Genomic DNA, 21,710 nt, shown 5'->3' on the forward strand with positions numbered 1-21,710 from the left:
ACTAATTTTATATATATATATATACACACACATTATTGATGTATTGCTGTATCCAATATGTTTGTTTGTAGCTCAAAGTATATCACAATATATATGCAGTCCAATTAACCCAGCTCCCCCTGTACATGTAGGTCACATTACAAATTTGTAATGTGATCTGTGTAATTAGGTCTATGGCTATGAATACATTGCCTCATGCCTGAGACATTGTTTTGTTATAGTTCTGAGACATTTTTAACCTGAACAAAATTACATGGCAGAGCATTTTAAGGCAAAATATTATTTACTTATATTTTTAACTTCTGACTTTGCTGTCTTTATTTTATTATAGTTGTCAGGCAGTACTACCACCTTCTGGAGAGTTTTCCAATTGTTAATTGTGAGTAAGTGCATTACAAGCCAGTTCCATGAGGTGCTTTTTGCATCTAAAAACAGGAAAACATCAGCAGAATTGTAGACATTTTCAGCAGCAGAAGTATAGAATAGTTTTCATAGCTATAGAGAGTGAAGTCTTGTTTTAGATGTCATCTCTTTGAATTATTGTAGGACTAGCAGGTGGTAGAAGAGAAGCTCACTAAGGCTTCAGTAACACTTTACTTAAGGGCAGCATTCATAAGGGTACATGACACCTACATAAGCCTTTATAACAAGTGACATTAACCTTAAATTAACGCTTATTCAAACGAGTGTCCGATTGACTGATTTAGTCCATTTTACATCAGAAAAGGTTATGACAACTGACATTTTTTGGAATAAACCTTTATAAATGTAGCATTTATATAACTGTGCTAAAGGGGCCATGAAATGGTCAAGTGCAAATAAAGACTAGCTTCTTTTAGCTTGTCTGAAATGACTTTCCCTCTCTATTACTCACAGACATCTATGGATGAGTCAGCAGTGCTTGATGTGCTATTCAGTGACTTCTCTGGTCCTCCAGTAGCAGCACCTGCTGCTGCTGTAGTCCCACCTTCTTCACATCCACACGCCCCTCCAGCAAAGGCCCCACCCACCCACTCTGCAGCAGTGGTACTCGACACCAGCAATCTCCATATAATCCAAGAACATAAACATATGAAGAAATGTAACTGTCAGTCACATTTAATATTTGTTTTGCAGGCATCAGGACCAGTGCTGGATGAACTGGAGACCACACTGCTCCCACACTTCCCCAAGACAAAACCAAAAGACGGCACTAACCTACAGTTAAAAAGGGCAGATTTGTTAATGTCAGTTTTTTCTGAATCATTCCACAAGTGCCAGTTGGTTAGGATCATGTTTTGTGCTGTTCAACAATTCCAGGACACAACTTAGTCATGAATACTGCTGATCTCCGCATTTTTTTCACAGATAAATAAATTAAATTTTCAAATTAAAATAATCTACTTGCATCAGGAAGGAAAGCCTAGGAAAAATAAATATGAAAATAATTCAAACCACCATACAAGACCTCCTCAGGTGTTTATGTCCACCTTTCCACTGTGAGAAGACAACTCAGCACTGTAGGTCTGAAAGAATGTGTAGCTGTCAAGAGGTCAAGAGAATACGATGATTTGCAAATCCTTTTCAAATTATATTCAATTGAATACACTACAAAGACAAGATATTTAATGCTCAAAGAGATAAACTCTATTGTTTTTTGCAAATATTCACTAATTTTGAATTTGATGCCTGCAACATGTTCCAAAGAAGTTGGGACAGTTTTCCACTGTGTTACATCACCTTTCCTTTTAACAACACTCAATAAGCGTTTGGGAACTGCGGACCCTAATTATTGAAGCTTTGTAGGTGGAATTCTTTCCCATTCTTGCTTGATGTACAACTTCAGTTGCTCAACAGTCCCGTTGTTGTATTTTGTGCTTTATAATGCCCAACACATTTTCAATGGGAGACAGGTCTGGACTGCAGGCAGGCCAGTCTAGTACCAGCACTCTTTTACTATGAAGCCATGCTGTTGTAACACATGCAGAATGTGGCTTGGCATTGTCTTGCTGAAATAAGCAGGGACGTCCCTGAAAAAATCATTGCTTGGATGGCAGCATATGTTGCTCCAAAACCTGTATGTACCTTTCAGTATTGTATAGAATAATTTCACTTGTATAGAAAAATTAACTTCACTACTGACTTTAGTTCTGCATGCTGCCTTTCAGGTTGCCTCCACGCTACATCTCCCTGCAACACATAGAGCTGCAAATCAAAGGAGTTGCTCATACTAATGTGTATAATCTGTAAAGATGTACACACAGACAGACACTTTAAACACCAACATGCATCAGCCCATATTTATATTTATTGTCTTCCCACGTTAAGAATTCTGATCTGGGATCAGCTTCACCAAATAAGAACCAATCCTAAATCAGCAGAACAGACTTTTGGGAAATATGTGTTTTGAGTAATTCTTTGCTTACTTTAACCCATGACAAAAGTAAAAAGGCAAAAGTAAATATCTTTCCCACTTCCCACGTTAAGAATTCTGATCTGGGATCAGCTTCGCCAAATAAGAACCAATCCTAAATCAGCAGAACAGACTTTTGGGAAATATGTGTTTTGAGTAATTCTTTGCTTACTTTAACCCATGACAAAAGTAAAAAGGCAAAAGTAAATATCTTTATTACTGACAGAGTAGCTGTTCAACCCCATGTTTGCAGTGATGGAAGGACACTGAAGTGCTCCCTCCATCACTATATTAGTTTATTATCACTTCAAGAAGTGCCGTCCAGATTAAACCTAGTATACTGCATGAATTATGAATTCATTTTGTATCAGGAGTATTTCTGCAGACTTGTACACAAAAAAGTTTTAGGCGCACCCAAGACACATTTTCATGGATATTTATTAATACGGATTTTATATATATATATATAGTGATTTTATGGATGTTAGTGTGTTTGTTTAATCATTTTCAAACCTCTCCTCAAGGAAGCCCAGTATTATATGTAGTTAAAAAGCAACTCCTGGTTTGACCAATCAGTGCTTCAGTAAATTGTACTCATGATGTAATTGATGATATTAACAAGTCTCTGTGGTGGCTGTGAGGGTGTCAAGAAAAAATATGGACCTAAGAAACTCTTGTTACTTTTTTTTTTTTGTTTGAATTACGAATATGATTTTATTCTAATGTATATTGTGATAAACTCACTACTGAGGTACATTGTTTAAAAATTTGCCTAAAACTTTCACACAGTACTGTAGCTGTTTGATAAGCCATGCACCTGGAGACACTAGTGTACAGCACTTCCGTTTTAGTTTACATCCTCTAGTTTACAGTAGAGAACTGTATTAAAGGTGTTTGAGTAAATGGTGTTTTGGATTGTGATGCTTTTGAATGCTTTTGATAGTCACTACGATGTCTGAATATAGTTACGCAGAAGGGTTTTCTCATTTCAAAGGCTCTGTCTTGGCTTTCTGAAGTGTATTTGCTATAGTGCCTCTCACTGTTGCTTGCAGATGGGCTGTGGTAGCACCAGGTCTTATATCTTAGCACTGAAAAAAGCAGGAGGAGTGAAAGAGATTACTGGCAAGCCTTACAATAAAATGAACTTCCTTTCAGCACCAGTGAAGCTGTCATGTGGTTAGAAAGTATGAATCGTGTAATACCACCTGACCTTGGCCTGTAGCAACACCATGCTCGTGATGTTCTCAGCTTGAGTAGGATGTGGCATACCAATTATGAGTCTTTGTTTCATTTTCATTTGAACCGACACTCATTTAAACATCTGCACTACAGCTAGGACCAACAGACCATTACTGCGTATGTTGTATTTTCTAAACATGAAATGCACCTTTTAGTCCCAGAAGTCTTCCCAAAACATGCCATGTCGTTTTATCCCCTGCTGTAGGTCTTGTATTGCCAAAGTGATCAAGATAGACTTAGTCTTCCTCTCATGGTGATATCGTCTATACAATATTGTGCCTTTCTTTTGAAGTGCAATGCTCTTATTCTAACCCAGGGACAGCGTTATGGAGGAGGGATTTTCTTCTGATTAAATAAAAAAAGACAGTGGACATGTTTGATATTGTTTCTGTGTCGTTTCATTTGTTTGTATCTATAAACTTTAATACTTAATGCAGACAGATTTGTGAAGGGTCATTTTCACTAAGGGATGTGTATTGTTTGTGGTCAGTGCCTAAGGTGTGAACCTTAGTGTGTTATACAGTACTGTGCACAAGACCACCCTTTCATTTACTCAGTTTCAAGTAAAAACAATCATTAAATATGCAGAATATTACTAAATCCTCCAACACTGACAGTATATTAACTCTATGTGTCATTTATAGTTTATTTACTTTTGTGCTCTACTGCCACGTTAACTCTCTCCTTCCAGTCTTAAGGCCAACCACCTACAGCTGAGTCCTCCCAACAAAATCCTCTTCCAGTAGAGTTACTGACATTCTGTTCCTCTTCAAAGAGGCACAAGCATTCACACAAACAGCTACCCAAACACACCATAGCTGCCTTGCAAAGTTCTTTTCTCTAAAATAATCTACTTGCATCAGGAAGGAAAGCCTAGGAAAAATAAATATGAAAATAATTCAAATCACCATACAAGACCTTCTCAGGTGATGTCCACCTTTCCACTGTGAGAAGACAACTCAGCACTGTAGGCCTGAAAGAATGTGTAGCTGTCAAGAGGAAGGAAAGAACATTTGCAGTAGAACTCCCTGCAGGTTTTCTCGAAAAACCAAAAGCAAGATTATGGAGAATGGAGCTGTAATAAAGGCAAAGAAATATGAAACATTAGATATTGAATTTAATTGTTAGGGATGTTCTGTGTATTCTTCTGTTAAGGATGTGTTTTCTGTTTTTTTTTTTTTCCTGACACTGTAAAATGAATAAATGTCTTCCCTGAAAAATAAAACAAATGAAAGGGTGGTCTCTGACTTTTGCACAGCAATGTAAATGCGGTTCTTCTTTTGCAAAGGCCTGCAAGGTGTTTCCTCTGTGCTCCAACTTTTCATCTGCTGTGCTACAATCAAGCAGATGGCACCAAAAAGCAGCTCTCAGTCTGACAATTTGTATCAGCGTCTTTTTCAAGAGACCTGAATGTGGAGAAGCAGTGAAATTACAGAAATTAAGATGTTTGCTGATTATGGTGATTCATTTTCGTTTACTTAAAAAAATGACTTTGTTATTATCATCTCTTTTTCTGAGGCAGGACAAGCAATCCTTTTTTTCTTTTCTAACACAACCATGCATAACGTGAAAGAATTAAGGATGTTTTCAAGGGCAAAATTAAAACAGATATAAAGAAAATGCAAATATAGTCTTTGGTTGGTGTAAGAGAAATTATGCTTCCTGAAATCATTTGAAACATTGTGAAAATGCATTTAGACTGCTTGTGTTTCTGCAAAATGTCATTTTATTCATTTTTACTTTTACATCATGCATTGTAAATTATTCATGAATACTTAAAATAATTTTGCCAGCACAAGTATAATTTCATGTGAGTTATCAGTTAAAAAAAGAAAAAAAGAGAAAAAAGACAAATACATTCCAGATTTGTGAATCATTGAAAATGTTTTTTAATTCATAAATTTAGACACACATTGTTCATCTATTTAGCAAACAGCAATTGTACAAGCAGAATACACATATATAGATCATAGATCAAAATAGATTACAAGCATAATTCCTTAATTGATTAGAAACTTGATCTACTGCATGCTTTTTGACCCTTATTCATGTTATGTGTCGAGACTGTGATACATTTTACCAGCAGGTGGAAAATATAATATCTGAGACAAAGAACTCACTAAGAAAATGAAGCTTTTGTACGGTGCGAGTTATGTATGCTGCGACGTTCTGTAAATTTAATTTGAAATATTAACACATTATAGAGGCTCACTATGAACTATGAACACTACTGCATTTGCTATAATGTCTAAATTGTTTCAAAAGATAAAATGTAAAATTAGTCAGAGTTACTGAAAAAGAATGAATACAACTGTAGAATAATGAAGCTCATTTATACCAGAAATTCAGTTTGAGAGGAACATTTCTGAAAGCTTGATGGGCAATTTGAGGGCCAACAGGCTTGTTTTGAAAGTGATGAGTATTCTTGAAATATACAGGTTAACCATGTTTACTGCATTGCTCTCTATAGAAGGTGGCATTAGTTAGTTTGTCAACATGGAGACTAGAATTCGGACTGGTGAGGCAGAGGCCTGTGGCCTGCTGGTTTGTTTCGGGGGCTGCAGATATGAAAGATTGAAGTTAGAGACATGGGTCATATTACAAATCCATGTACAGAGTAATGTATACAGAAAAATACTGTAAACTGTAAAATAAATACTTACTGTCTTTTGTAATGATGCGGGCATCGCCTTGTTCTCATATCTTGTGGAGATGAGATAAAAAAATATTTTTAAGAGTGACGATGGTGTCACTGAAATATAGCAACTAATAAATGCATTAATTGCAAGAAGTCAGCTTATATTTTTTTGCAGTGTTTTTATGTTGCAATTCTATACTTCCGTTCACAGTGCACTGTGCGGTGCCTTTTGTATGTAAAATCACTCTTAAGCATACAGCTTTTGATCAACATGAAAAGAATAAAAGGAAAGTGGGGCACAAACTAACACAAGCTACAATGTAACATGGCATTTCAATGCAGTTAAACAGGTTGAAGCAGAAAATGCTTTTGGTCATGATATATTTCCATAGCAATGTCATTAGTGAATTTTGACTGTGGTCAGACAGATATTTCCCCAGATTCACCCTGAAGACTGTTTTTCACAAGGTAACTTTTTTCATAAGCATTTTATGCAAAAAGCTTCCTTTTTTATGTGCCTTCTTGGTGGCTGTAATACAGCACTGGTTTGAAGCATGTAAATAGTGCACAGAGAAAGCTTGCCAGGCTAAAGGGCAGCCTCCACATGGCAGAGTTTGTTTTAACATGCTGTTACAGCTCAGAGCCACAAAGTAGAGAAGTTAATTTCCTATTACATAAATTAAAAACGGTCAGATATTTGAACTTCTTTATACACTGATTCATCGAATCATACCAAAAAATATATTTTCATTTTGTTCTACTGGTATTTTTGCTCTTCAACTTTGTGGTAAAAAAATACATTTACCACATTTGCCACAGACTCTTATCACAAGTTTTTAATTTGATTAATATATATTTTGATGAATGTGTTATTTAGATATTTAGGTTGGAAAGCCCATCTGGTTCAAATAGCATAGATTTATTTTGAGTAAATTGTGTTTGATTTACCAGTTTTCTACAGACTTCAAACTGGCCCCTCTGTTACAATTAACCCCGCCTTCTGTTACTTTGACTAAACTGATCATAAACATCAGGTGCTGGAAACAAAGATCATGTCTTCATTTCTTACTGAGATTTGTATCAGTGCTGCTTATATAAGCATATTATTAATCTTACTCAAATACTGGTAAGTATTTAACAAGCATAAAACAAAAAGATCAAGCCCTGCTCTCCTGTACGTTTGTGCCTCTTTTCACAAATCATATCTTTATAAATGTATTTTCTGTAGCCTATTTTTGTTGGGAAACTTTAAGTGTATTGGATTAATTGTGTTTTGCACTGATTTCCCAGATATTTTAGTGACTGTTACAACAAACCGCTCGTGTGTTACAGGTAACCTTGCTTGTTATTAAGAGCCATTTTAATCAGATTTCATTTGGAGGAGATTTTGCTCCAATAAAGAAAGAATCTTGTTTAAATACTTTAAAGTTATTTGGCAAGCAAAACTAAATATGTTGGGTTGAGTCCTGCTCTGCACTAATGCATGTGTATTGTCACTGTCCAGAGAAAACCATGTTTCTCTGTTTTCATTGATTTTTATTTTTTTTCATCATTTCAATACCTCAGCTGTCGATTTCATCATGAGAAAATTTTATGATGAATGGACCAATAGAAATGTTCTAGAATCACTTTCAATAAAATGTTTATATTAACTTGCATTGAAAGGTAAGAGTGTTTTTGCGTTCTTCTGTAAAATTGCTATTTTGGAGATGCTTGTTTTCTTTGGTCAGCGATGATATGTGCTTTTGTACTTCAGCTTAATAGATCTTTTTGGGAAGATGAGGTGAATATGATAAGAGACCAGCATGGTATAGAAAGTGGTCAAAATACTGTGCGCTCTATGGATGATTATAGAACCCCTGTAATTCAGTGATATTGCTGAAAGTACTTACGGTTACAGTACAGAATGGTGATAATCAGTAGGATGAGAAGAAGACCACTGCCTGCAGCCAAAGGAATCAGAATCACAAGCTCACAACCCAGAGTGACCGCGCTGACCGGCTTTCTCCCTGCCAACAGTGCACATCACTTTCAGTATCACTGATCCAAACAGCTTTTTATAGCAAACACACTGTAAAGTCAGCAAGTCGTCCCTACAGCAATTAATTCACTATTTTGTTAGTGAAACTACACAAATACAACATTATTACTATAAACACTGCTACAATATAATAATAATAAAATAATAATAATAATAACCTTGATTTTTAGGTTCACATGGCACTGTGCGTTTAGTCGTGAAGCGCTCAGGTGTCTCTCTGGTTGTTGCGACCACTTTGGTTTCTGGCTTTGGGTCTAAAAAAGATTTTTTTTTCAGTTACAACATCACAGTATCACTGCAAAATAATATATATTACATAAATCACAATGAGAAGATCACTTGAATGCCTGATGCTCTCAGTAAACAGTAAATGCTGGTAGCTGTGACATCAAGGACACCACATTTAGCACATGTGCCATAGTATTTTGATGACATTAAATAGCAAATAGACCAATAATCTCTGTCTTACATTCTGTTAACTTATTTGAAATTTACATCTAAATTTGAAGATAAAAAAGTAACTTTTTATTAAAAACCAAACATTCTTTACAGTGTACACTGTACCTACAGGTGTAAGTGGGAGGCTGGCAGTTAGAAAAAGAGATTAAAATGAAGAACAGAGAAAAGAAAACAGAGTGTGTGGTGCTGTAATTAGTGAGGTTATTTGTGTTATGGTTAGTGCGCTAAATATGCAGCTCATCACCTGGTGTTCCTTGTAGGCTGGTCACAGAGCCAAAGTTCAGCTTGTTGTTGTTGATAGACGCACAGCTGTAGGAGCCACTGTCCGTCTCCTTTTTGAAACCTTTCAGCGTTAAACGTTTTGAAGATTTCATCTTCTGAGGGTCAAACTTGCTGTCCATGTCTCCAGCTTTTTTGTCCCCAGAACTGGTAAAAGATGCTATGAACTCTAACACTGAGTTGTTTTTCAGCCGAAACCACCACACAGTCTGTCCTGATGAGCTTGGGTCACATGAAATGTCCTTATCCTCACCCTCCTTCAGTACCTCAGAACAAGCACCTGATCAAATAAAACCATATATTTATATATACCAAAACTGATCATAATTCCTTCATATTTGGTCTGCAGCATTTGATTTGCAGTTATAATAAGGTTATAATAAGCCCTATTTAGTTACTAGAGCTGCTTGTTCTCTATGGTTTGCTGGTGTGCACCTGACCCAACAACACATTTGTTATCTTAATAATTAATAGTTTCTATTTTTTTTATACAATAACATATACCATCCAGATTTAAATATTGTTTTCAGGGTACAATCAGAAGATATGCTGTAATTATCTGTTTAGAACATTTTTCAGGTTACCTGATTCAAAACTTGATCACTACCTTTAAAACAAGCTGTCTTCATTTATCATACTTGCTTTATAGCTTTCTACATAATTCTTCAATCATCTAAAGATCTGCTTAACATTCTTGATATATCTAAAATACCTTAATTATTTTTATCAATAAAAAGCTTCTTATCAATATTCAAAAAACAGGACCACTTACATAGCCACATGTGATGAGAGACAAATCTTTGTCACCATTTGAATATTTCAACTCAAGTGATTATCTAAACTGTTTCTGCCATCAATAATGATGAATAATATGAATTAAGAGCTGTTTTAAAACTATTGACTGTCAAAAAATGTAGCAGCCGCCTTCTTACAGTCTGTCTCACCCCTTTTGAATTCTATTTAGAAGCTCCTTATAGCTGTGGTTGAAATATATACCCGGAGTAAGAAAACTGAGAGACTACCATTAAACAGGAATAAAAGGAGCAGAAGTCCAGTTGAGAATCCAAACATTTTCTTGATTCTTGTTTAGTTTTTCAGATTTCCACAGCTCGCTAGAAGAAGAAGATGAGAACTGTAAGGAAGAGAGCACATCGACCCCCTCTTCCTCTCTCCACCCTGTTTTTCACTCTCTTTCTTTTCTCCTCTCTCTTTGTTTGTCTTTGTTTCTTGAAGTGAGTGAATAGATTTGGTGGCAAATACTGAATCATGAGACAAAGACAGGGGAAATGCATTCTAAATGTATTTTTAGGAGATGTTTAGTATGTGTTTTTTCTAAAAAGAACCAGAGCACAAGTGCCCCCAAAATATAACTGAACAAATATACGTTTAAGTTAGAGGTGCAGAGTAGAATTACTTGGGATAAAAATGTGATTAAATCTTTATCTTATCCTTCAAAGCCGTATAGCTAAAAAGAAAAGTTTGGTTTTATAGCTTTACATGGCAAACACTTCATTAGATCAATGCTTCCAATAATAAACAGTCCTTTGTATGTAATAAAACTGATTATAAATCATTCTAATTTAATTTTCAACATTTGATTTGCATTTATAATAAGCCATTATTGGTTATGGGAGCAGCTTGTAGTCTGTTCGTTTGCTCATGAGCAGCTGACCCACCCTGTGGTCAGCTTCATCTGCAGATCCATTTACAGTAAATACAGGAGCATCATTACAGCAAGACGGAGCATCATTACAGCAAGACGGGTTCATTTACAACAAAATAGCTCTTTAAACACATTAAAAACAATTTAGAACACAGGAGACCCCAACAGTAGGCTAATGTGAACTGTGGGGGAGAGAGGAAGAGAGAAACAGAGAGAGGAAGAAAGGAAGAGGGCAGAGAAAGAAAGAGAAAGAAAAAAAGAGAACGAGAAAGAAATAAATCGAGTCGGCTCGACATAGAGTACCTAGTCATTTATTAAATCCTTTTTATCCTTTTTACTTCCTCCAGTTGAAATCATGTTTGTGATGTTTTAAGTTCACTTCTCAGTTTTATGTGACTCTAAAATGTTTCTTATTTTATGTTGCCAATCTTTGTAATATAAGATTTAAAAAAATAACAGGCTGAAGTGAACAGAAATTTAGAGCAGGGGTCTTAAAAAAAATCATCTTTTTAAATGTGGGCTATAGTGAGATAATGGAAGGCTTGGGCTGCTACTGCCTCCTGTTGGCAGACATTACTTTTTTATTGCATTTTCAGACTCTCAGGGTGAATGTAGTGCTGGTGTGCGTGCAGCAGTTGGCGTGAGCTGTAATGACTGTAATAAGGAAGGTGTTTCAGTTTGTGTATTGGGCAGTTTTGCATTTAAAAACCACTAGGGACCCTCATAGGGCTGTAAATGTTGCTGTGGTGTCTGAAGCTCTAATAGTGTTAAACAGTTTTTATTCATTAATTCTCGGAATCATCAGTTCACCAGAAGTTCATCAAGTTGTTAAGTATTGTATAATATATATATATATATATATATATATATATATATATATATATATATATATATATATATAAACACTCACCGGCCTACCCTAATAAAGTAGGTAACGTTCAATTGCTTGTTAACGCAAATAGCTAATCAGCCAATCACACGGCCACAACTCAGTGCATTTAGGCATGTAGAGGTGGTCAAGACAACTTGCTGAAGTGCAGACCGAGCATCAGAATGGGGGAAGAAAGGGGATTTAAGTGACTTTGAACATGGCATGGTTGTTGGTGCCAGACGGGCTGGTCTAAGTATTTCAGAAACTGCTGATCTACTGGGATATTCACACACAACCATCTCTAGGGTTTACAGAGAACGGTCCGAAAAAGAGAAAATATCCAGTGAGCAGCAGTTGTGTGGACGAAAATACCTTGTTGATGTGAGAGGTCAGAGGAGAATGGGCAGGCTGGTTCGAGATGATAGAAAGGCAACAGGAACTCAAATAACCAACCAAAATCTCTGAGGAATGTTTTCAACACCTTGTTGAAAGTATGCCATGAAGACTTAAGGCAGTTCTGAAGGCAAAAGGGGGTCCAACTATTTACTAGCAAAGTGGGCTGATGAGTGTATATATATTCATTCATACTATACAACTTTGTCAGTCATTTAGAATCATCTACTGCTCCATTTATTATTCAGGACACATCAAATTCCTTAATTCCTTTTACAGATAATATAACATTAGCATAACAGTTATCTGCAACTAATTTTAAAATGATTTTATTATTAAAAGAACTGATTCCTGATTTGTGAACAGTGGTTCCAAACATTTGAGTGATACAGGGTGTATAATGATGAGTATGACAATATAACAACATGCTGAGAAAATGCCATGATATGCTTTCCTTTATGTGTATCACAGGTCTCTTCAGTGTTTCCAGGCCCTTTACCAGATCTTACCTTAAACCTTACCCTAAACTGGAATGTATACAAAAAGAGCAATCTATAGCCATACCTTATATATAATCACTGTCCAGAGAAAAATAAATCTTACAAAATAGTAAAGAAGCAAAAACTTTTTTATGTAAGTTAGGGCAAAGAGGCTTTATTTCCAATGATTTTTTGAGAATTTCTATTGGTCTGTTCATCATAAAATTTCACACAATGTAAAGGACAACTGCAACAAATGTAGAAAAATAATCAATCAAAATTCTGCAGCATCCTTAAAAATAAACTTATTATTCAAGGAAATTCAAGGAAAGGTCCTTACTTATTTTTCTTCACAGCTGTTGCACTTCTGTCTTTAATATTCTAACTATGCAGCACTGCTCTGCCTGAGGGTAGAGCTGTAGCAAAATGTTGGTGCTTCATAACCTAGCACCTGTAACTATGCTGGGAATACCTCTGAAAAGCTTTACCGTAGCTTATTTGTAAATCTGAAAGCTCAATTTTGCACAAGTCTATTGGAAGGACTGAATTACTCATTTACTAAATCAAAGACTCTAGAGGAGATGTGTGAGATCTGGATTAATATAAGGAACAGAGCGCATTACTGAACCATAAAGGAGCATTTCCAAAAGAAGAATAGCATACCCAAATATTTTGGTGCCATGGAAGCACCAACACCGCTAAGGCATGCAAATTAGCAACTCTTCCTCAGTTCCTTGCTTTTACCCTAAAAGCAATCCAAAGCTATATTTTCTGTATTCTTAACATATCGCTGTCCAAAGAAAAACATGCATCTCCAAAATGGTAAATTTACAGAAGGAGGATAAAACATTCTTAAATTTGAATGTAAGTTAGTGTAAAGATATTTTATACCAAGTGATTTCGAAGCATTTCTATTCATCATAAAGCTTTTTGCATTTGTCATGAAATCTTCACACTATGCAAGGTACAGCTGCCAAGTTCAAATGATGTAGGAAAGCAAAAACTGACAAAAATTAGTTGCTGACAAAAATTAGCTTAGACTAGCATGAAATGTTCCATGCAGCAGGATTATCTGTTCCAACTTGTTAAAAAAACGTCAGATAAATTAATCTGATCTTTATTATGTATTATCAGAATACCTCTAAGATGGTATTATTTTGGCTGTATGTTTAATTATTTATTAGATTTTATGTATTTATTTATTTTCAATCAAATTGAAAATGTGCACATACCTACACTGACACAGGAAGAGGGTAGTGCAATCAATCAATCAATCAATCAATCAATCAGTCAGTCAGTCAGTCAGTCAGTCAAATCTAATGAACTCAAAAGTCAATAAGCAATCAATCAATTTCTTCATCTCCACATTGCTTAAAAAATTACATTTTAAAATAACTATTATAAATGCATAAAGCAACATTTTCATTAACATTCTTCTTTTCACTGCAGTGGTTCACTCAGACTGGTGGTACTGGTGACCAGTTGAGACACAGCAGTTAAATCAGTTGTGGAAAGCTGATGTTATGTAGGTCTGTGGAAAAGGAATAAGTGTCTAAATAACACATTCATGAAGGGCAGCTTCTTCAGAAGAGTGGAAAGAGTCGTGTTTGCTGACGAGTTTCACATTCGCAGTGTTTTGTGGAAGAGGTGGTCTGCTTTGTGCTGTGGGCGTACAGAGATCCTGTGAGGGATCTTAAAGAACACATAGCTTCATCCACTACATCACTCTCTTCTCTTCTCTCTTCCTCTGCAGCGCTTCAGTGTTGCAATGGGCTCTTGCGTCAGGAGAGTTTGTTCACGTCGTCAGTGGGAAAGTAACGCAACATCAGTGAGGTCACCTACAGCACCAACGAGAGAAATGAAGTTTCATTAGCTTAGTGCTCAGGGTAATGCAGTAGGATCACAGGTGAACAAAGACAGATGGGTACTTCGCAGTGGTTGAAGCATCAAGTATTGTTTATGTTAGTGTTTTATCTATTTATCTATTTATTTGTTTGTTTATTTATTGATAAATGGCTAATGGTTACATGTGCATTCCTACTCTGTCTTCTCACTGTGTTTATTCTTTTTTGATGTTAGGGGTCCAAGCACCATTCTTTTTTTTGTCAAAGCCCCAGCCTAAAGGTTACTAACACAGGCCTACTTAGATCTAGTGTGTTGAGTTTACTTCATCAATGGGAAAATAATTCACTGTCAGTGAGGTGCCCTGCAGTATGTATGAATGAAATAAAGATATTACTTTAGCCAAAGAGACTTATTTCTGCTTTGAAACATAATTTTCTTTTAAAATATACTGCCAGTATATTTCTTACATTTTTCGAACTACTTAATAATTTAATTATGTTAATGTTTTAGCATAATGGGTACACATACAGGCCTACTTTGTTTTTCCTTTTAAGGGAATTAGAAATTTTTGAAGGTTTTTTCTTTTTGTCTTCTTTTTCCATTTCTTTTGTTAACTCTTCAAGGTTGAACATTACACTAGTGATGTACTCATGTTAAACAAGAGATGCAAAGCTTTCGGGCAATATGCGTATTGTGTGTTGTATTACTGTGAAATCCCTGCTGGATTCCTCCATATTGTCCATCCTGTCTGGATGTGCATGCAGTATTGTCACTTTAAAATCTTTAAAAGTCTTCCTAGGTAACACACACTTGTGCATCCTCCACTTGAAGTAGCTTCTCTTGTCTCCTCCTGTATTTGGAGGGGTGGTACGATGTTGTCATGAATAATAATAAATAATAAGTTATATTGCATTAATCCCACAACGGGGAAATTCACCTCTACATTTAACTCATCTGTGTAGTGAAACACTAACATACACACTAGTGAATGCACACACAGCACACGCCCACGGATCAGTTGGGGGTAAGGTGCCTTGGTCAAGGGCAGTTCAGTCATGTCCTGTCAGTTCAGGAGATCAAACCAGTGACCTTCTAGTCACAAGGCTGGTTCCCTAACTGCCAGCTGATGATATTAGTTTCTGTATCATGGAGGAGAGGATCAGTATGGAAAAACTGTAACTTTCAAGGTATCTTGACGCAGCCTGGAGTTCCACAGCTATTTTTTCTACACTTTTTTGTTGACAGTGCTGAGCAAAATGTTTGCAGATGTGTATGAAGTTTCCTTTCCAACTTCATGTTGTGTATCCATTTGTATCTATTTTGCATATAACAAGTTTTTTTAAAAGAAACAGCTGTGTAATGTGTAAAAGGAAACACTAAAGGTGGATTAATTTCCATTTTTATATACATTTTTGTTGTTTAGTTTTTTGGCAGAATTTGAAAATACCTGTCGCTCTTTACATTATGTATAAATTACATGATAAATGGACCAAAAGAAATGGCCCAAAATTGCTTGGAAAAAATCTGGTTCCATTGATTGCGGACCTGTCCTGCCTTCCACCCAATCACTGCTGGGATGGGCTCCAATCTGTTTTTGTGTTTTTTGTTTTTTTTTTTATATTATTTTTGTACTGAACATTTAACATTTAAACAACTAGTATTACTGAAAAGACGACTTGGTGCTAAATCAGATAGTAATCAGATAAAAACACTTGTAGACAGTGTACTGTATCAGTACTTTACTTCTTCTTCTTCTTTCGGCTGCTCCCTTTAGGGGTCGCCACAGTGGATCATCTGCCCTATCCTTTGCCTCCTCTACTTTTACACCAACCATCTCCATGTCCACCTTCACTCCATCCATAAACCTTCTCTGAGATCTACCTCTTCTCCTTCTACCCAGCAGCTCCATCTCCAACATTCTTTGCCCAATATATCCACTATTCCTCCTCAACACATTTCCAAACCATCTCAACCTGGCCTCTCTGGCTTTATCTTTATTTTTATCTGTATCAGTACTTTACATTTAAAATAATCCAGAAATGTCCAGCTTCTCTGTTTAGTCTTTAAAGGGTTCACACAACAGCTGAATGGTTACATTCACAGATCTACTCTGTCAGCACCTTAAATTTAGTCTGCCATTTTCTCACCTTTTTTTTTAGAGATCCAACCACCAAGTGCAGTGTTTTTTCTGATTCGTTTCTCTTTTTGTTAATGGTTACATAGACAAGCCTACGCTGTCAGCTTTAATCAACACCTTAAATCTAGTGTTATGTTTTCTGTTCATCTGAAAGGGGGATTCTCTTGTTTCTCTGTTTCTCTTGAAAGTGTTGGGTGGGTGTCAGATAAAGAAATAGCTCATAACTGGTGGTCCACCCTCGGTTTCCATTGCCCCATGTAGATTTGAGTCACTGTCTCACTTTTGGTACTTTCTCACTCTGCTCTGATGTTATACCTGGGGATCCCTGTCTGACTCACTGAAAGAGACAGAAGTGAGAAATAAAGGGTTCCTACATGTAACAGTCATACATGTACATATCTGTGTGGGTTTGTGAGAAAGAGAGAGAAGGGGGAATGGGGATTACCTGGGCATTCCTTGAAGAGCGAGACTCCAGCTCATTCCCTGGTGCACCACAAAACAAGACGACAACAACGGGTGAGTAACACAGGGTCCTACAGAGAGAGAATCGACTCTGCTGCCGTTAGAGTGAAGACAGTGTTAGCATTATGACAGTAAGTCAGCTGGAATAGGACGTTTTTTGATTCACACATGGTCTATTGTGTCTGCTGCAGGCTGAGTGGACTGCTGGCTGCACGGCTAGTCGATGTAAGTACTAATAAGCTTTACTGTGAGCTGATCTAAGTAAATGGGAGGATGGAGAGGCACATTGTTTTCTCTTACAGGTGCTCACATAAAGGAAAATGTTTTCATGTTCACATGAAATGTTTGGAAATTCATGCTCCCCCTTGTGCTGCAGTGGTTTAAACTAACTATTTCCTCCTCTGGCTTTTATTGTAATCGTTGTCAAGTGTGTCTTTTACCTGTGATGAAGACCACTATAAGCTTTATGGATTTACTCCATATGGCTGTATTTAAGTGGCTGATTCACTGGAAAATGAAACTTTTTTGATTTTACCTAAAGTGTAGTTTGGTGCGTAAAGTTTGTTTCCTTAGTTTTACACTGGAGCTACTGGAGTCTGATTGGGTTTTGAGTAACAAGGAAAATTCTGTACATCTGATATTTCAGTGAACCATTTAATCCTCAATGATTATTTATCACTGATTATTGAATTTCACTTAAAGTTCGTGTATTTAAGCTTTCAGGACTGATCCACCACATTAGTGAAGTAACTGGTAGGGTAGGCGGGGTAATCGCACAAGGGCCTGTAGCACAACGTCTTTATTGGAGCCCTTATGACATTATTTTAGCAGCCTTACATCCTCGACTCTTGTGTTTTAAAATCCTTTTTACTCCTCATTCACACACTAAAAATGGCAGCATTGAATAAAAAATGTCTAATGGTTTGGGTATTGTTTAGGCTCTTTTTGGGAGATTTTCAGTCTCGGTTTCTCTCTGTATTTATTCTTTCAGTGCTTCTTGTGTATGTATGATAATAATAATATAATTCAACAATGATCCTGCATTAGAGCACTTAAATAAGCAAATTGCATTGCTATTTTTAAAATTTATTCAGGGTCATTGTCACATGGGAGACCCATTAATATCTTATTTATGGCACTGCAGCACAGCTGTGACAATTTGAAGAAATTATCATTGGACAAATAAGTAATAAATGATTGGCTTATGCTGATATTCCAATTGTCAGTGCGCACCCAATGGGAGGATTCTGTCTATTTAATGTTATATCAAAATATATTCGTCCAGATACTGGATGAAATCAGTACCAGTTCTTATCACATGAGAATATAAATCAAGACACACAGTTCACATACAATCAATGTCAGATATGATCACAGACTGTGTGGGCACTGGAGAAATGCCTTAAAGCTGGCTGACCGATAAAGTACACAAATGTTGAAGTCAATTATTCAACTTCACAGGAAGGACAAACCTTTCAATATACTTTCTATTTTGTAATATTACACGTGTTAGTGTTTCTTAGGTTGTTTCATTTCAGCTAAAAGCTGAACAGAACTCTACATGTGTTTTTTATATTTTATAGGTGACCAACATATTTTTAGTATAAAATTTCATATCCTGCTACAGATAAACACCTTTAGTATGACTGTGAACTATTTCAGTATATTTCTGACAAAGCCATCTTAAAATTAACTCCAAACATGAGATATTTGTCATGGGCATGTCAATATTACATACTGTAAATCACAATAAGCAGTTTATTTCTAATGTTTTCAATTGTGAGAGTTGCAGTTTGAGAGTTCTTTATTAACAATGATAAACATGCTGTTATTATTGCATTAATTTATTATACATTAATACAAATGATAAAAAGTAGATTGTTGCGGTTGCTTTTTCTACATCATTTGAATACAGCAGTTCTCCTTCATATTGTGAAAAAGTCATGATGAATGGATCAATAGAAATTCTCCAAAATTGCTTGGAATAAAATCTCTTTACATTGACTTACATTAAAAGTTAAAAAGATTTTTGTGGGTTTTTTTGGATAATAATAATATGTAAAGCTATTAATAGAGGCAAAACATGATTATTTGTTAAAAAATACATATATAATAAACACAAATTAGCAAATTAACAATCCATTGTGGTTTATGTCTGTTTTTTTTAAAGATTTTTTTCAAAGCTCTCTTTTAATAATTTACAGTGATCTAACCAAGTAAAGGTAGTTCAGTGTCGTTTTAAATGACTGCCATGCTTGTTGGACCTCACATGCCATCTAGGATTAGCAGAAGAGTAATTTCTCCTTCACCTCCTCATATGCACACTATAAAAATGTCAGCATTGAATAAAAATGTCCAATATAATGACTGTGGGGAGGACATGAATACTGAACACTCCTCTGTGTAATCTGAGTGTGTCTTGTAAACTTTCTCACTTTTCATAACTTCTCTTCAGGGCAGTCCAGAAGCAGATGGTTGCTTTCTATGGTTTGGGTGTTGTTTATACTCTTTTAGGAGATTTCAGTCTTGGTTCCTGACTGTATTTGTTCTTTCTTTAGGAGTTTTTCCAGCACCTTCACTTACAGCATCCTCATTTGGGATTTGGAACGGCATTTCTGGAAAGTTGATTTAGGAAAATGTTGTCAAACTGCTATAAATACAATTAATTGAATATGTTTTCTTTTCCCTCTGTTTTCATGTTATGCTGTAATGTGCAAAGAGACCAACCTTTATTTAATTAATTTATAGTCATAACGATTATTACTTACAAGTTATTCACATACCAGCGTCATAGGAATAGAAAATATATATTTAATAGAAAACTCTTTCAGACCCATAGCACTGAGGTGTCTTCTCACAATGGATGTTTTTAAGATTGGATGGACGTTGAAGGCACAGTAGGTGGACAAATTAAACACTGAAAGATTGCATATACTTAGAGTTGAGTGTTCTGTGTTCTTGTCTGTGAAATATGTTTCCTGCTTTTTTGAAAAATTAATAACTTGTACTTGGTTATTTTGACTGGAAATGGAATGTTATGGTTGTATTGTTTCTCTTTCTTCTTATGCATCCCATTTAATTGTTCAATGTAATAACTGTCATAATGTTGATGAGCCTGGACAATAACTGTCTGAAAGCCTGAACTTGAATTGGTTCTAGGTAGCCCCATAAAGGGTTCTTCTATTGTTACAAGCTTGAGCAGAATGTGCAAGAGATTCTTTCCACAAGCCATCAGATTCCTCAACTCCCACGGACCCACACACACACACACACACATATACATAACACCCACACAGACCCACAGGCACACACACACACACACACACACACACACACACACACACACACACACACACACACACACACATACATAACAATATGGGACTAACTCACTCCTCACTTCTTGCAGTTCCAAATTATGGAACATTGTATTTAAATATAGTTACAAACACTTAATTTGACATGACTGTAGATCTGAATACTTGCATTTTTGCACATTTTACTTTACCAATGTTAGCTGCCAGAATACTCAACCGAATACTGTATACTGTTGCTCTGGTTGCTCAAACTCTCAGTACCGTGTACTGCCTGTGTTCTGTTTTGTATTTATTGTAAGTCTTTCATATAATTTACTGTATTGTCTGCAGTGTGTTTATTGTATTGTCTCACACTTGTGTTCCTGTGTTGGTCCTGTGTTTAATTTCCCTGTGTACTTGTATAAAGCTGAAATGACTTGACTCGATTTGACTTGACTTGACACCCTAGGAATGGAAGAACCTTTTTGGTGCTATATAGAACCATTTTTAAAAAAACAACTATATACAGCACATTCTCTGTCAATCTGAAAAAACATTTCACCATGCAAAGAAGCATTTGAGCATGACATGGTCCTATATAGAATTCATTTGCTGCCTTTACTGAAAAATTCTTGAAGAACCATCTTTAAAAAGAGTATACATATGCAATCTGTCTGCACCAACTCTTCAAACCTCAGAAGAACTAAATAAATAAATATGGTGATACATATTATCTTGAAAATATCTTCGTTTGATGACACTGTGTTTTTGCACACCCCTATTTTTGCTAATACATAGTTTCCAGTAATGTTGACTGGCTCCTGATCTTTAGCCTGTATAGTGTAAGCATTACAGCAGTGACGGTACTGAGTGTAATGGAAGTGTGACAGCGCTGTGCCTGTGACGCTGTAGCTGCGGCCGACTCTGTGGTTTCTCTGTGGTCTTTTTGTTTCAGCTCAGAGATGGAGAGCTCAAAGCTCAGCGAGCGATGAGAGAGAGATAGAGTTCTCTCTGCTCTCTCTCTCTGCACAGGAAAGGGTTTGTTCATGACAAAAGTATTGCAGTGAACAGCTGTGTATCTGTACGCGCAGAGGGTTTGTTCAAATTTTCTAAATTGATGCTCCTGTTACAGTAGTATTGTACTTACTGATGTATTTTACTATAAAATATTGTATAGTGAGTTAAATATGCTATTGTTACAATTCTATTGTACAATGTAATAAAATTTTACTTTACTATTGTGACTAGAGTTGTCATTTGGGTCCAAATTCTCTGAAATGATGCTTTTGTCTTAATATTATTGTTCTATAAAATAGTGTTTTACAAAAAAATGAAATTGTGTGTAAGAAATTTAACTAAAGGCCAAATTCTCAGAAATCATGCTATTGTTGAGGTACAAAGTCACTTAGGTGATACCCTCTAGGGTATATCTTCAGTACCTTAGGTTAGAGAATGTGACTATACCATATTCCATTGCAATTATGTATGCATATGTATTATTTTCCATTTCAACTAT

General features: G+C 35.9%; 1 protein-coding gene and 1 long non-coding RNA gene across 3 annotated transcripts; one reads left to right on the forward strand and one right to left on the reverse strand.

The window, feature by feature from the left end:
- Positions 1-5,496: 5,496 nt before the first annotated feature.
- On the reverse strand, positions 5,497-10,215 carry LOC108436849. 2 transcript variants are annotated; one of them, XM_017713569.2, is made up of 6 exons: positions 10,071-10,215; positions 9,014-9,328; positions 8,469-8,564; positions 8,162-8,278; positions 6,295-6,334; positions 5,497-6,189 (listed from the first exon to the last, which is right to left on the reverse strand). In XM_017713569.2, the coding sequence occupies exons 1-6, from the start codon at positions 10,117-10,119 to the stop codon at positions 6,135-6,137; spliced, it is 672 nt and encodes a 223-aa protein (XP_017569058.1). In that variant the 5' UTR covers positions 10,120-10,215; the 3' UTR covers positions 5,497-6,134. The 2 variants fall into 2 exon arrangements, with proteins under 2 accessions (XP_017569058.1, XP_017569064.1); XM_017713575.2 differs by lacking the exon at positions 10,071-10,215 and adding an exon at positions 9,821-10,061.
- A 6,560-nt stretch (positions 10,216-16,775) lies between these two features.
- On the forward strand, positions 16,776-19,509 carry LOC108436864. The gene is made up of 3 exons (XR_001858560.2): positions 16,776-16,952; positions 17,090-17,123; positions 19,457-19,509. It is a non-coding gene; the product is annotated as an uncharacterized LOC108436864 (long non-coding RNA).
- Positions 19,510-21,710: the final 2,201 nt, after the last annotated feature.

Source organism: Pygocentrus nattereri, chromosome 16, assembly GCF_015220715.1.
Source record: "Pygocentrus nattereri isolate fPygNat1 chromosome 16, fPygNat1.pri, whole genome shotgun sequence".
Lineage (NCBI taxonomy): Eukaryota > Metazoa > Chordata > Actinopteri > Characiformes > Serrasalmidae > Pygocentrus > Pygocentrus nattereri.